This window comes from Aspergillus alliaceus, assembly GCF_009176365.1.
Source record: "Aspergillus alliaceus strain CBS 536.65 unplaced genomic scaffold BDW43scaffold_16, whole genome shotgun sequence".
NCBI classification, from domain to species: domain Eukaryota; kingdom Fungi; phylum Ascomycota; class Eurotiomycetes; order Eurotiales; family Aspergillaceae; genus Aspergillus; species Aspergillus alliaceus.
In genome coordinates this window covers 15,811-28,667 of record NW_022474699.1, presented here as the reverse complement: position 1 = coordinate 28,667, position 12,857 = coordinate 15,811, and the positions used below count along the sequence as shown (strand labels likewise).

The window sequence follows — 12,857 nt, the reverse complement described above, 5'->3', positions numbered from 1 at the left end:
AAAAAAAAAAAAAAAAAAAAAATCACCTAAACAATCTTGCCCATTCGGCAAATCCGATCGGGTGCTCAGTCTCAGGCGTATCTTTGAAACGGTCATCAGCCAGATCGGATCGACAACCGTGGGCACGTAGAATCCGAGCAATGCTCAGAATGTTCTCTTTCTGGTCATTGAACCTTTCTTGCACCTCGAGTTCACCCCACCTTGGGTCACTGGGATATCCATAAAAGAGGTCCTCATATGCATAGAGTAGAGCATTGAGTGGGGTGCCTTTGGTCGCAGCATAGTCCCCCCGAGGGTTGCCCGCATCACATCTATCATTGATGAGAGTCAAGACCATATCCCTATCCATCATATAGGCAGCATACCAGAGCGCAGTTTGGCCACCATTTGCTCGAAGATTTAGGTTGACGTCCGGGTCGTGTACAAGGGTTGTGAAACTCCACAATCTGCGATGCACGATTGCATACATCAGAGGTGTTTGACCCTCAGAGTTTCGGGCGTGAAGAAATCCTCGATACGCGTCTGTTGTTTCACAGGCATCTTTCACCCTCTCCAATATGGCGTCTAAGACAGAGGCCATAGGGTTCAAGACAGCGGCATGGAGAGGGGTATCCTGGGTATCTTGATGTGGCATCGCAATATCTCGTTCGAAATTCCCACCAAGGCGAAGCACTTCCCCAATCGTAGCAAACTCCTCAAAGGCACAGATGGAAAATATGGTTCGGCCAGGGATGGCACCTCCATTGGCAGCCAATACCTGCTCGACGACGTCCATTCTCCCTATCCGGTATGCTATCGTCATCAAGGTCTCTTCTTGCTCACCGCAGGCGTTGAGCCTCTTGTCAAAGTCAAACCGGTCTCCGAGTGATAGGAGATATCGTATAATCGTATTCGCCGATGCGAGTAGAGCCACTCCCGGAGTGCGGTACCCACATTCGAGCATGCTGTTCGGATCCATCCCAAGCGCTACTAGCACCTTCACTACACCGACATCATCTTGGAGAAGCGCTAGTCCAACTGACGAATCCGCCAGCGATTGGTGTATGGGGTAACGGCATGCTCGGGGTCCAACCCAATGAGGCCCTTCGGGAGTTCCTGCATTGTGCAACTCCCATTCTTCGAACCGAGGGGCGATTGTCGCACGCAGTATATCTCGGGCAGTCACCACTAGCGAGTTTGTCCCTGGTTGTCCAGGATCCCGCTGTGGGAGCGTACTCGTAAGCACCAGCAAGTTCACATACCCCTCCTCGCCTAATATGTCCGCTAGTTTTTGTCCCACGTTTCCGGCGGTCAGTTCCCGTACCTTTATAACCTTTTTAGTGCGCTGGACAGGGTTTCTGGCAGGTGGAGTACGCTCATGACGGTCCCGGTGTGCCCTCAAATGGCTGTTCAACGCGGCACCGTAGTACTGTGGATGATAGCGTCTGCAATGGGTGCAGTAAACGTTTCCTTGGCGTCTCGGCATGGTGTCGTCTGGTAGATATCTGCGTATGAGGATTGCTTCCCAGGTTGATAATGAGCGGAAAATGCAATCTGGAGTCCTATGGGACAGCGTATGCATATATAAGGTGTATATTTTTTATCAAAGCCATCTTCAGACCCTCTAGGCCGTATACCAGATGCACCGGGACACTTCTGAAAGACCCTATATCGTTCTTTCATAAAGCTACTCATTTTTAGATTTAGTGCACATCAGAAAGGAGTACAATGTTAGTAGCCATACTTGCTTTTCATAAAGTCCACGGTGCTCTTTGTCTGTCAAAGTGCCTTTTAGTTGCCCATTATAACCATATATATATAGTACAACTGCATTGTCGATTTCATTGTTCAACGCTCTGTGATAGACTTGCCTGTAAAAGAAAGAGGATCTGTCACTCTAACTTAAGAATGAGATGCTATACTCGACGGATGCCAGTATAGCCCGCCATAGAGCTTCATTATAAAGAAAGTCATTAAGATAAGTATATGAAACTTTTGACAAAAGATGTCCAAAAAGAAGTAAGTCACAAAGACGCACCTGCCTCAACATCGCGATACTCAAGCATCCACACCCACAACCCAAGTGTATACTAACATCTAGATGCTTTCCCACCAATTATAGCATTACCAGACAATCCTTTATATTACCATTCCCAATAAACAATGAAGCCCAACTACCTCACCCCACGCCTAACCTTCTCATTGATACTACCAACGGTCACCACCTCCCCAACACCAACCAACAAAGGCGCTCTCTGCGACTGCTACATCGTCTCCGGCCCAGAACCAGGCTACTTCACAAATCACCACTTCTGGGACTTCCGCAACATCCCCCTCCCAAACTTGGACCAGCCTACCCAAAACCAAAACCCTCTATCACAAAACGCAACCCTCCGCCTCACCCAAACCCCCTTCATAACCGACTGGTTCCCCCAAACCTGGGCCAAAACCGGAACGCAAGAGTACCTCCCAATAACAAACGCGCAATCTAACGTCTTCTTCGCCCGGAACCCTACGCCTCAACAACCCCAAAATCCAACCTACCTCCTCCTCCAAGCAACCCGCCTACCAACGTACGTCTCAACAGCCGAAATCGAGCTCCGAGCCCGAAACATATTCCATTGCTCCCTCCGCGTCCGCATGAGGCTCATGTCTAGAGAAACAGTCCTCGGCGAAGCAACAACAACCAATGCCCGACAGCACCCACAAGCAGAGAAAGATATAGCTCAAGACAAACATTCCACCAAATCCCACCGTCCCAAACAGTACCAACACCCTGCGGATCAAAACACCGTCCCCAAGGGAGCCTGCGTAGGCCTCTTCACCTATCAATCCAAAACCTGCGAGTCAGATATCGAGATCCTAACCGCCGACCCGCCTAACGTAATCCACTATTCCAATCAGCCGGATTACGATCCCGTCTCGGATACGGCGATCCCTGGCGCCGGGTCGATAGTGAATCTTTCTGTTCCGTGGACGGGGTGGGTGACGCATCGGTTGGATTGGTTTCCGGGGTTGTCGAGGTGGTATGCGGACCAGGGGCTGCAGGTGGTGAAGGGGTATGGGGTGCCAGGGATGGCGAGTACGGTGGTGTTGAATCTGTGGAGTGATGGGGGGGATTGGACGGGGGACTTGAGGGTGGGGGAGTCGGTGTTTTTGGGGGTGGAGTGGATTGAGATGGCGTTTAATGTTTCTTCTTCGGCTGTGGGAGGGTCTGGGAGGGATGATGGGGGGTTGGGGAGGGCGAGGGCTAGGTCTGCTCGGCGGGTTGGTTTGGGGGATGGTGATAGAGTTGTGGAAGGGGCTGGGCTTGGGGATAAGATTCTCAGTGGTATCCCGAAGCAAGAGGATGTAGCAAGGGGTGTGGTTAGATGTCGGAAAGCGTGCTACCTGAGTGACTTTCATTAAGTTGTCCTCATTCTTTCTCAGTCTTACCGATACCTAATCAATATCTTTACAGCAGATTTGGTCTTCGTAGAGTATTCACATTGGTCTAGAGTGTATCCATAGATGTCTACAACCACATTCAACCATGTCCATGTCCCTGTCCAAATCTGTATCCTCCATGTTCCATGCTTTGTATGTGTGCATGTTACCATCAAAAGCGATTTACGCCAATTCAATCTCATGTCAGGAGCCTTGCTTCAACTGACGGGTATCACTCGTACATGTGCCAAACGCCGGTGCTGATTCCAAAACAAACCATACTCTCAGAGTCCCCCAAACTCCAGAAAAGAAGCCAACAAGGAAAAAAACAGATACCACCATCATCGCTCTCTCCCCCTCCTCCCCCTACCGCCGGGAGGTGATGCTTTAAGGGTGTTGTCTAAAGCAACAACTCCCCGCCGGAGGCTGGATCAAAATCCCCCTCCAGCCCCCCGGCCATCAGCTCGGCCACTATCTTCTTGCGTAGAAGGACAATGTCCCGCGCGCAATAGGATAGTGGCTCGAGACCGATGGCCACCGCCTTGGCGGTAGACAAAAGGAACACTCCGCAGTCACTACCATTGTCTTGCTGAGGAGAGACAGACGGTAGGACGCGCCATTCCTCCTCGACGTAACGAGGGCCCAGTTCGTTACGGAGCCAATCCTGCATTACCGCTACATGGCGCGGGGAAGGTCCACCCAGCGAGTCAAAATTCTCGATGGTCCGTTCCATCGGTTTGATGATGATGAGCGTCCAGTGGGCACTGTTATGCACTGGGACAAACACGGTATCCACGTGAAGAAGAGACGCGCCGCCAATCTTAGCGCGAGTGGCCCAACGTCGGACGGACTGGTAGCCCTTGTCGCGCATAGTAGAGAAAAAGAAAGTATTGAAAGCGTGGAACCGTGGCTTGTCACTCCGACCGTTGTTATGATTCGTGCGGCGAAGATAGTCGACGATCAGAGAAAGATACGAGTTGATAACTTCATCATTCAACCAAGCCAAGGGAGTAAAGCAGGTAGACAGATCTTTCTTCGTCAGGGGATCACCAGACACCGAGGTAGCGATCGTCCGGTTAGAGGCCGCAGACATGGCACTCGATACTCGACTCATCCATTCTTTCGAAAGGGGACGTACAGCTGGACCTTCCAGGCGAACTCGGGCTGGGCTTTGTTTTTGTTTCTCCTCCTCTTCGATCTTTTTCCACTCCTTAGCATAGACAGACGCCGTTCGGCCGGGCGGAAGCGGTTTCGCTTCAGGATAAAAGAGGCTCACGGCCGAGACGGGTCGTCCAAGTGGATACTCAATCGGCTCCTCCCATGCATACCTAACATGTTCAGAGACTCCAACTTCCTCCTTCACTGCGGAAACGGGCGGGACATTCTCCTTCTGTTCATCCGACACCTTCTCAAGGCCAGTTCGATCGACGTTAGGAGATACAGGTTGAAGATGCGGCGCAAGGTCAGGAAGAGTGGGCTCCGGAATGAATTGTGCAAGCGGTTCCTTGAAGTGGACTTGCTTTTTCTGTTTCTTCGGCTTCGGCCCCTCTTTCGGGACGGCCCGGCCTTCACGTTCAGCACGGTTGGGCAGCGGAATGCGGGTGGAAACGCCAAGCTCAGTGAAGTCGCCAGATTTCCATCCTTTCTGTAAGGCGAGCTCAAGGTTGCCACGCACCCGGTTTCTGCCTGGCCAGAGCCGACGTTTAAGATTCGGGCTCATGGAAGTAACCCGCGGAGACTTCTGGACGCCTGTCGGCTTTGTGATCCCCGTCTGAGCTCCATAACGCGCAACATTTTTTGTCAATCGATTGGCACTATTTGGGGCATCCTTTGTAAATTGGCTGGCATGCGACTTGGCCGCAGAATAACCTGGTTCCCCCATAGATGGGGACCAACTGGTTGAACGCTGTAGAATATCGAGCGACAATTCGGGGAAAGGAAGATTCCGGACGGTGGCATAACCTCTCTGATTACGCCATTTATGGTCTTTGATCTTTCGTCTCTGCTCCTGAGGGAGGCGACGGAGCGCTGCAGCGCGAGACGGAGAGGCTCTGGGGCTGGAAGGAGGACGGCGGGCAGTCTGAAGGCGGGGTTTACGTCGTACATAGTCGATCATGGGTTGTCCAACCAGGTACCAAGCCTTGGTAAAAACATTCTTGACGGTTCCCGACGCTCCCTGCACAAGGTTGTGACATGCTTCCGAGAAGGAGCGTACCATATGCGGGATCTGTCCACTGCGGACATTAGCATCGTCCGCATTCGAAGATTTAACAGTGACGGTTGCGGCAGGTGGAGCGACAAGTGCGCCCGACATGAAGGGCTCTTCGTCTGGGCTCAATGAAAATTTAACAGCTGCAGTAGCAGAAGAAATGTCTTGGGCGGGCGATTGTTCAGGCCATCCACCAGGAATATGGGTATCGGTGCTGGTGGCACGATTGATCTGGTCACCAACCGTTCCGCTAGTAGAGAAATGGCTATCAGATACAAATGCGACTGATGTTGTGGTGTGTTTAGACTGCATATGGCCGTCAGATAGGATGGGAGCGGTAGCGGTCGGCACGATTGGTTGCCCCATGATGGGGTGCGCAGAATGGTTTGATGTTGCTTCATTTGCCAAGGCTCTCTGGGTATCATCCTGGCTTGTAACAGCAGAATTTGGAAAGCCCTTTACGCTGATGCGACGATACTTGTTTGAGGGGCTATCAGTCTCAGGGGTGGCATTGTGGCACTCGTCATTGAAGCCCTCGTCCACAGATCTCTTACGAGAGTTGAATGATGCTGCAGTGGTGACCGAAGTATTGGAGGTAAAACTAGGTGTTTTACGGTCCCAAATAGACTTGGTAGTCAGAAAACTGTTGAAAGAGGAATCGCGTGTGGTAGGCGCGCTGTTTTCAGTTGTCATTGGTTTATAGGGCAGAGAGCTGAGTATGTTGCTCGAATGGTGTTTGTTCGTAGAGAAGGGGGTATTAGGTTTGTTGCTCGAAAGCAAAGAGCCGACTTTGGTTGTCGAGACAAAGGTACTGGGGTTGTCTCGGAGAAGAGGCTGCGCAATAAACTGCTGCTTAAAACGGCCTGTGGACGGATCAATTCGCGCCTTCGGTGAAAATCGCGCCAAAGGTCTGATGAGCGGAGCACGTGTCATTGGCTTTCCATCGAGTCTGGTGGCCCTAGGCACACCGCCATTTTTGGGAGGAGTGCAGTGAACCCAATAATCGGGATATTTGGAGGTGAGGTCCATGGGCTGAGCGATGTTCCGAGACCGCTCGTTGGAGGTATGAAGAGGACTGATGTCCATAGGATCATAATATTGATCCTCGACTCCCACACGCGTATCATCAGCATCGATCATGCTCACGTCTCTCATGGTCGCGTCCTCCATCCTGCGTCGCTGGGTCGAGAAGACACCAGCCATGGTGGATTTGGAATCCGGATTCGGAAGAGGACGAGGGCGATTGTAGAAAGAAGATACGGGTGTTGACGTAGAAGCGTTCGAAGTGCGCTGAAAGCGAGAGGATTTGGTAGTGAAGTAAACAAAGGTGAGGATGACGAGCAAGAGGATGAAGACGTGAGTGGTGTTGGTAGTAATGAGAAAGAAGAGATGACGGAGGGGTGAAGCAAAACAAATGGGGTCACAATTACTGGCCATGGGTGGTCGCCATGGTTTTTATTGTGGTCGCGACTGTCGCTGGATGAATGGCAGCTCCATGAGCGTATTTGACGGGATAAATAGATGACAGGCTGGAGAGGCGCAAACCGAGCCTTCCCACCGTCGCGCAATCTGGAGAAGTGAATGAATGGGAGAAGTCAAAAGTAGTTCCCGCCATGGTTTAGACAAGCTCCAACTGGCGCTTGCCCGTTTCGGGACAGACACGTGATGTGTCCGCAGACAAGCATGCTGTAAGGTACCATCGATTACATTGAATTAGAAGAGTACTCCTACTGCGGCTTGCTGCGTACCGGGCTTTTCTATTAGAAATCTAGACTAATTACTGGTCAATTCCAATGTGCATGGAGTTTATTAACACCCAGACTGGTAAGTGGTTACTAAAATAGAAATAGACATGAGAAAAAAGAAAATGGTAAGAGGAAAGAAAATAAAGTTACATAACGCATCAAGGTCATATATGTACAATAGATGCCCAGCTATGGTACAGAAATAGAAATGACTCATGACATTCAGCCAGCTGAATCATCCTCTCCTCTCCTTCTGATTCTCGTGCGACATTAGTTCGGCGCAAGACCGACTTTGGCGAAGACAAAAGGTGCTGCCTCCATGACAATCCAGGCAATTCCTAGGAAGCGTTAGCCAGGGCTCGAGAGGAACGATCGTATCACACAACATACCGGAATATACCACCAACTTCGTAACCACTTCCACATCGTATCGTACACGCGGTCTCTTAATTCGCGCAAACATCTCTTCTTCGTCAGGCTCCGGGTCGGGCACTAGGTCGGGGAATGGCTCAGTCGATGATGGTATCTCCCCACCGTTGACACCGGTTGCCATACGGGGGCTACCCGTTCCCATCATATTTTCATATTCGTGTAGTTTCGAGCGTTTCCGGGACAGCGGAGGGTACTGTCCCTCGGGGGCGTTTTGTTGGTGGCCCACCTCAGGGAGGGGGGACGTTCGGCTGCTATTCGACAGACTCTCCCGTCGGCGCTTTTCCCGATAAGCCAGCGTTTCGTAGGCATCAGCCTCTGATTGGGGGCCGATAGAGATCGCTCGTTGTCGGGGATGGCGAATGGTCGAGAAGATTGATGGGATCTCGGAGAAAGTGGGGAACACTTCATGGTCCTTGAGTTGCGTGGGAACTTTGGTGTATTTCCTGGTCAAAAGGTGAGCCAGAAACGGTCTTGATAAGATAAAGATGGGGGAAGACTTACGATGCTGCTGTGAAAAACCTTCGGGGAAGCAACAGACCCAACTTTTCCAGCCCACGAAAGACCGGGGGAAGCAACCGGAGAAGAGAGGGCTTCATAACTTCCCTCCACACGACAATCAACGTCACCCCCAGAATGAGGCGCAAAACTGTCTTGAACACTCCTAATTCATCAAGCCTATATGGAACGGTGGCTGGGACGGGGTCATCCCATGTGATACTAGTTTTCGCTACGTGCCAGTAAGCCACTTTCAATCCAAGTATCACACCCGCAAAGGCAACACTATCATCGAAACAGGGACAATCATCGGCGGGCTCTGGATGAAGGCGGACAAGCGCGAGGATCACCAACACCACCAGTATGATCTGTTTCCCACTAGCCGAGACCACAAACTCGTCGAAGACGGTGCCGTATGCATATTGCACCACTGCCAGTAAGGCGCCTAGCAAGCAGCCAATGACCACATCGAAGAAGCCATGCATACCACAGTACAGCCGGCCAAACACAATCGAGGTAACGTAGAGGTAGGTGATCCCTTGCAGGAACACATTGACAGCTGGGCTCAAGGACGAATCGGGCATGTTTAATAGGGCAAGCGCATACACGGCGACTGAGACCGCGTTGGTCGAGTGAGTCGAGGGAAACCCATACTCCAACGCAGCGGAGCCGGACATGGTAATCCGTTGTAGAGGAGGCGATAGCGGGCGCGGGAGGCACAGCAAGTCTTTGATAAAACCGCTAAAGAAGACGCCAGAAGCCAGAAGATTGACCATACTACCCAATTGAAACTTTTAGTCAATGCGTCAAAAGAGCATTATTCCTCACGAGCTGTTGCGGGTCCGAAGTACATACCCATGGCCTAAGCTTGTATACCCATTCCAGAACAGTATCGGCAAGAAGACCATGAAAAACGTGTGAGTTCCGAGATTGGCCGTAAATGCGAAGTAGGAGTCTAGGGCCGGAGTGCGGACCTTTTCCTGCAACCAAGCGAGATATGGCGTCTCATATCGAACTAACGGGAGCAGTTTCTGTCGCGGCCAATACCGCCAGGATGGGAGCTGATTGCGATCTAAGGCAATCCAGCATGCAGTCAGTATGACGATGCGCTGGTAGGGAGAGGGAACACGACGCACAATGATTGAGGCTTCTCAGCCCAGCATCCGGTATGCCATTTGGCTCTTTGGCCATGTTGTAGACGGTGGCCGTTCAAATCCGATTGACGCTAAAATTGCGGTTTCCCCATAGATCCTACGGAGGATCTGCTCAGTCCAATGTCTCAACGCCGGTGACAATATCACCCGAAAACCATTCGGACAGCAGAAATTGCAATTTTCCACCAACTGTCCTTCGTCCACTGGTTGTCAATCAAGGGGGGGTGGGGGAGAAATAGGAACACAGCCGATCAATTTAGATTAGTCGGGACTCGTTCACACTATCTAGTGGTTTGTTCCTTGGGCGATTCGATGGAAAAGCACGGGTGTCAGCGCTTAGTCACCAATACGAGTAACTACGACCACGGAAGACGGAAGGCCGGAAATCGCCGATAGAATGAATGCCTGGAAGACTTATGATTTGAAGAATCTGGGTGAGTTCTTTTCTATCATTGGTTAATTTATGCTTAGCACTACCACCTACCTAGTAAGAGCCTCGGTAGGTAGATTGAACCACGCACCTGAGAACTTGAACACAACAACAATAACAACAAAAAATCAAAGTCTGTTGGTACGACAAATATATATCCGTAATTACTAACTTTTGCACCAAAATGTACAAATTTGATCAAAATGTTAACTGGTGGGATATTTGTTCTAAATTTTTCCCGCATTATCAGTGATCGTATGTGTTAAGAAGAGGTCATGCTAACCCTACTCGTTACCAATCATTCTGGCATATACTCAGCTTCCTCTTAACATCTGACATTACAACAATGAAACAGCTAAGGGATTTAGTTTCTCGAATGATCATGATATATCATTACTGATCGGGTTGATATTAGTTAGTATAGGTGGAACTGTCAGTCGGGTATTGGTTGTAGGGGTAGAAAGTAGATCCAAAGGGGAGCTTTTCGTTGTGAACCCTCACTATTGTACTATTTGTTATATGTGGATGGGATTCACATCAACCTGCATGAAGAGTAGCGAACTGTATCTCATTTTGCAAAACATTGCGATTGTAACGACCCTGATATCTTTCGTCAATTGAGAGCGTACTATTCTCAGGCTACCACGAGGACGGGGCTATCATCGGGCGGATTCGATTGATTGCGTACCGAAATGAGCGCCACACATACATCCTCAGCATTCAACATGGCAACAAGTGGCGGGGTGTGGGTACATTGGGTACGTAGGGTAGGATTGGCTAGAAATCTCTACGACGGAAGCCGTGCATGATTCGTTCCTGTACGGACAGATGACAGCTGAACTTCTCGCTAGGGGGAAATCCCTCGAGCACACAGTCCTTCGGTAGGGGTGTATACTATTTGGCCAAGAACCGTAAGGGGTGAGTATTGGTGAGTGTTTACATTGCATTATCGGTGATCGGGGCCAATCGTGACACTAAAAACAATCCAACGTCAAGATCGGAACAGCTTTAGGGCCAGGGAAACAAGGTTACCGAGCGAAAAAGCAGGAAGATCAAGGCGGTTAGAAGAGTGAGTGTGGCCCAGACCACTGGAGAGGAATGCCTTGATTCATGGGTGACGGGTTATGCTAAAAAAAGAGTAGAATGATGCGTTGGGGGTGGATATGCGTCATCAGGCGTTGCCATGGCAGCGCATCGGCCCGTAAACATCGGGTTTCATGTCAGCTGGAGAAGCAGCCATTTTGATTGTACAACGACCGACAATTGTGAAACTAGACATCTAGTTTATTTTCTTCTCTCCATTAACCGTGACCTCAACCTCAACCTCAACCTTGAGCTTTTCTTTTCTTCCTCTTAGATTTCCCACTGTTACTTTCTCCAATCTGCGATATCATCCTCTCCCTATTATCCGAACACTAGGAAACGGAAATTCTCCGAGACTCCCTTGGACACGAACAGTGGATCAATCTAGAGGCAATAGACCAGACCGACTGTTCCATTTCCGGTATTGCTGAGCACCACGTTCCAGCGAATTCTCCCAATCCAACCTCTCCCTCCGCCATCATCATGTCGAGTCATATGTACGATGACCAGCCATATGCAGTGTCACGACGTCATTCGGTCAAAACGCCTCCTCCGACTTCCTCCACTCCCCGCCATAGCAGAGGGCGCAGCCATAGCGTCCGAGTGAGCAACGGAACCGCAAGCACAAATACCAGTATCTCGAGTGGAAGGATGTCGGAGGCGACAAATATCACCCAGCCGCCGGCATACTCGAAAAAGTTCGTGGTGGTGGGAGATGGAGGATGCGGCAAGACATGTCTCTTGATTAGTTATTCACAAGGCTATTTTCCAGAGGTATGGCCCTCCTATCTCTAAATCACTAGCGAGCTGCTTTATTCCGACCGGGGTTGTTCTGATATGGTCTAGAAATACGTGCCCACGGTTTTCGAAAACTACATCACACAAACGGTCCATCGAGCATCTGGGAAGACGGTCGAACTTGCCCTTTGGGATACTGCAGGCCAGGAAGAATATGACCGTTTGCGCCCATTGTCCTACCCCGAGACTGATTTACTGTTCGTTTGCTTTGCTATTGATTGCCCTGCCTCCCTAGAAAACGTTGTGGATAAGGTATGCCCTCCTGGAGCCCCTTCAAATTGAAAGCTATACTGACTGGGGGAAGTGGTACCCTGAGGTCCTACATTTCTGCCCCACAACCCCCATCATCCTGGTGGGCTTGAAGTCCGATTTGCGCAACAAGAGGACGTGCATAGAACTCCTCAAGACCCAAGGCCTGACACCTGTGACCCCGGAGCAAGGTGGGGCAGTGGCTCGGAGGATGAATGCCTCCTACGTGGAGTGCAGTAGTAAGGAGATGCGCGGCGTGGACGGGGTGTTTGAACTGGCTGTGGACACGGTTGTATCTGCGGAGGAACAGTTCAGTTGGAACAACCGCCCAAGCCATAGCACTGGTAGCAAGACTACTGGAGGAGGGGGCGGGGGCGGTGGTCCGAAGAAAGTCAAGAAGCGTACATGCAAGATCTTGTAGATCGCTTACCTTGAGGTTCACCTGGCTCCGTACCCCTTCATTCTGTTTGTTATTTTACTCCTTTCCGCCGAAAGAAGCCTGGTTGCTTCGGCGGTTCGCTTCTCCTTGTACGTGATATGAATTGGATACGACCTGGAGAGGATGACCCGCGTGGTCCAGACCGTTATTTGTTTCTTTTTTTCTAAATGTTGTTTTTAACGGCGGCTTTCTGATTTCTTCTCTTCATGTTTGCTATACCTGCTTTGCCCTGATGATTGTCACCATGAAACACTATTACCCTTCCTTTATATTAGCTTTTGCGTTTCTTTTGACTTCCCTGATTTCCGACTTGGCATGTTGCCCTCATGATGTTCGTCACGAATCCGGTCCGAAGACCACTATGTCATATGCATGGGGTGGGTGTTTATTGGCGCAGAGTATCCCATGTCATTGAATA

At 50.4% G+C, this 12,857-nt stretch overlaps 5 protein-coding genes across 5 annotated transcripts; 2 read left to right on the top strand and 3 right to left on the bottom strand.

Annotated features, from left to right (window-relative positions):
- Position 1: 1 nt before the first annotated feature.
- On the bottom strand, positions 2 to 1,465 carry BDW43DRAFT_318773 (ankyrin repeat-containing domain protein; the record flags this gene model as incomplete). The annotated part of the gene is made up of 1 exon (XM_032048755.1): positions 2 to 1,465. The coding sequence occupies one exon, from the start codon at positions 1,463 to 1,465 to the stop codon at positions 23 to 25; it is 1,443 nt and encodes a 480-aa protein (XP_031901267.1). The 3' UTR covers positions 2 to 22.
- A 605-nt stretch (positions 1,466 to 2,070) lies between these two features.
- Positions 2,071 to 3,387, top strand: BDW43DRAFT_318771 (glycoside hydrolase family 16 protein; the record flags this gene model as incomplete). The annotated part of the gene is made up of 1 exon (XM_032048754.1): positions 2,071 to 3,387. The coding sequence occupies exon 1, from the start codon at positions 2,143 to 2,145 to the stop codon at positions 3,385 to 3,387; it is 1,245 nt and encodes a 414-aa protein (XP_031901266.1). The 5' UTR covers positions 2,071 to 2,142.
- A 56-nt stretch (positions 3,388 to 3,443) lies between these two features.
- On the bottom strand, positions 3,444 to 7,171 carry BDW43DRAFT_273140 (SUMO protease ULP1). Its single transcript, XM_032041594.1, has one exon. It carries the CDS (start codon positions 7,049 to 7,051, stop codon positions 3,806 to 3,808), a length of 3,246 nt encoding a protein of 1,081 aa, XP_031901265.1. The 5' UTR covers positions 7,052 to 7,171; the 3' UTR covers positions 3,444 to 3,805.
- A 175-nt stretch (positions 7,172 to 7,346) lies between these two features.
- On the bottom strand, positions 7,347 to 9,696 carry BDW43DRAFT_273138 (PAP2 domain protein). Its single transcript, XM_032041593.1, has 5 exons — positions 9,423 to 9,696; positions 9,142 to 9,358; positions 8,293 to 9,063; positions 7,750 to 8,234; positions 7,347 to 7,697 (listed from the first exon to the last, which is right to left on the bottom strand). Exons 1-5 carry the CDS (start codon positions 9,475 to 9,477, stop codon positions 7,630 to 7,632), a joined length of 1,596 nt encoding a protein of 531 aa, XP_031901264.1. The 5' UTR covers positions 9,478 to 9,696; the 3' UTR covers positions 7,347 to 7,629.
- A 1,465-nt stretch (positions 9,697 to 11,161) lies between these two features.
- Positions 11,162 to 12,827, top strand: BDW43DRAFT_273121 (Rho4-like protein). Its single transcript, XM_032041592.1, has 3 exons — positions 11,162 to 11,727; positions 11,800 to 12,003; positions 12,056 to 12,827. The coding sequence occupies exons 1-3, from the start codon at positions 11,437 to 11,439 to the stop codon at positions 12,419 to 12,421; spliced, it is 861 nt and encodes a 286-aa protein (XP_031901263.1). The 5' UTR covers positions 11,162 to 11,436; the 3' UTR covers positions 12,422 to 12,827.
- The last annotated feature ends 30 nt before the right edge of the window (positions 12,828 to 12,857 follow it).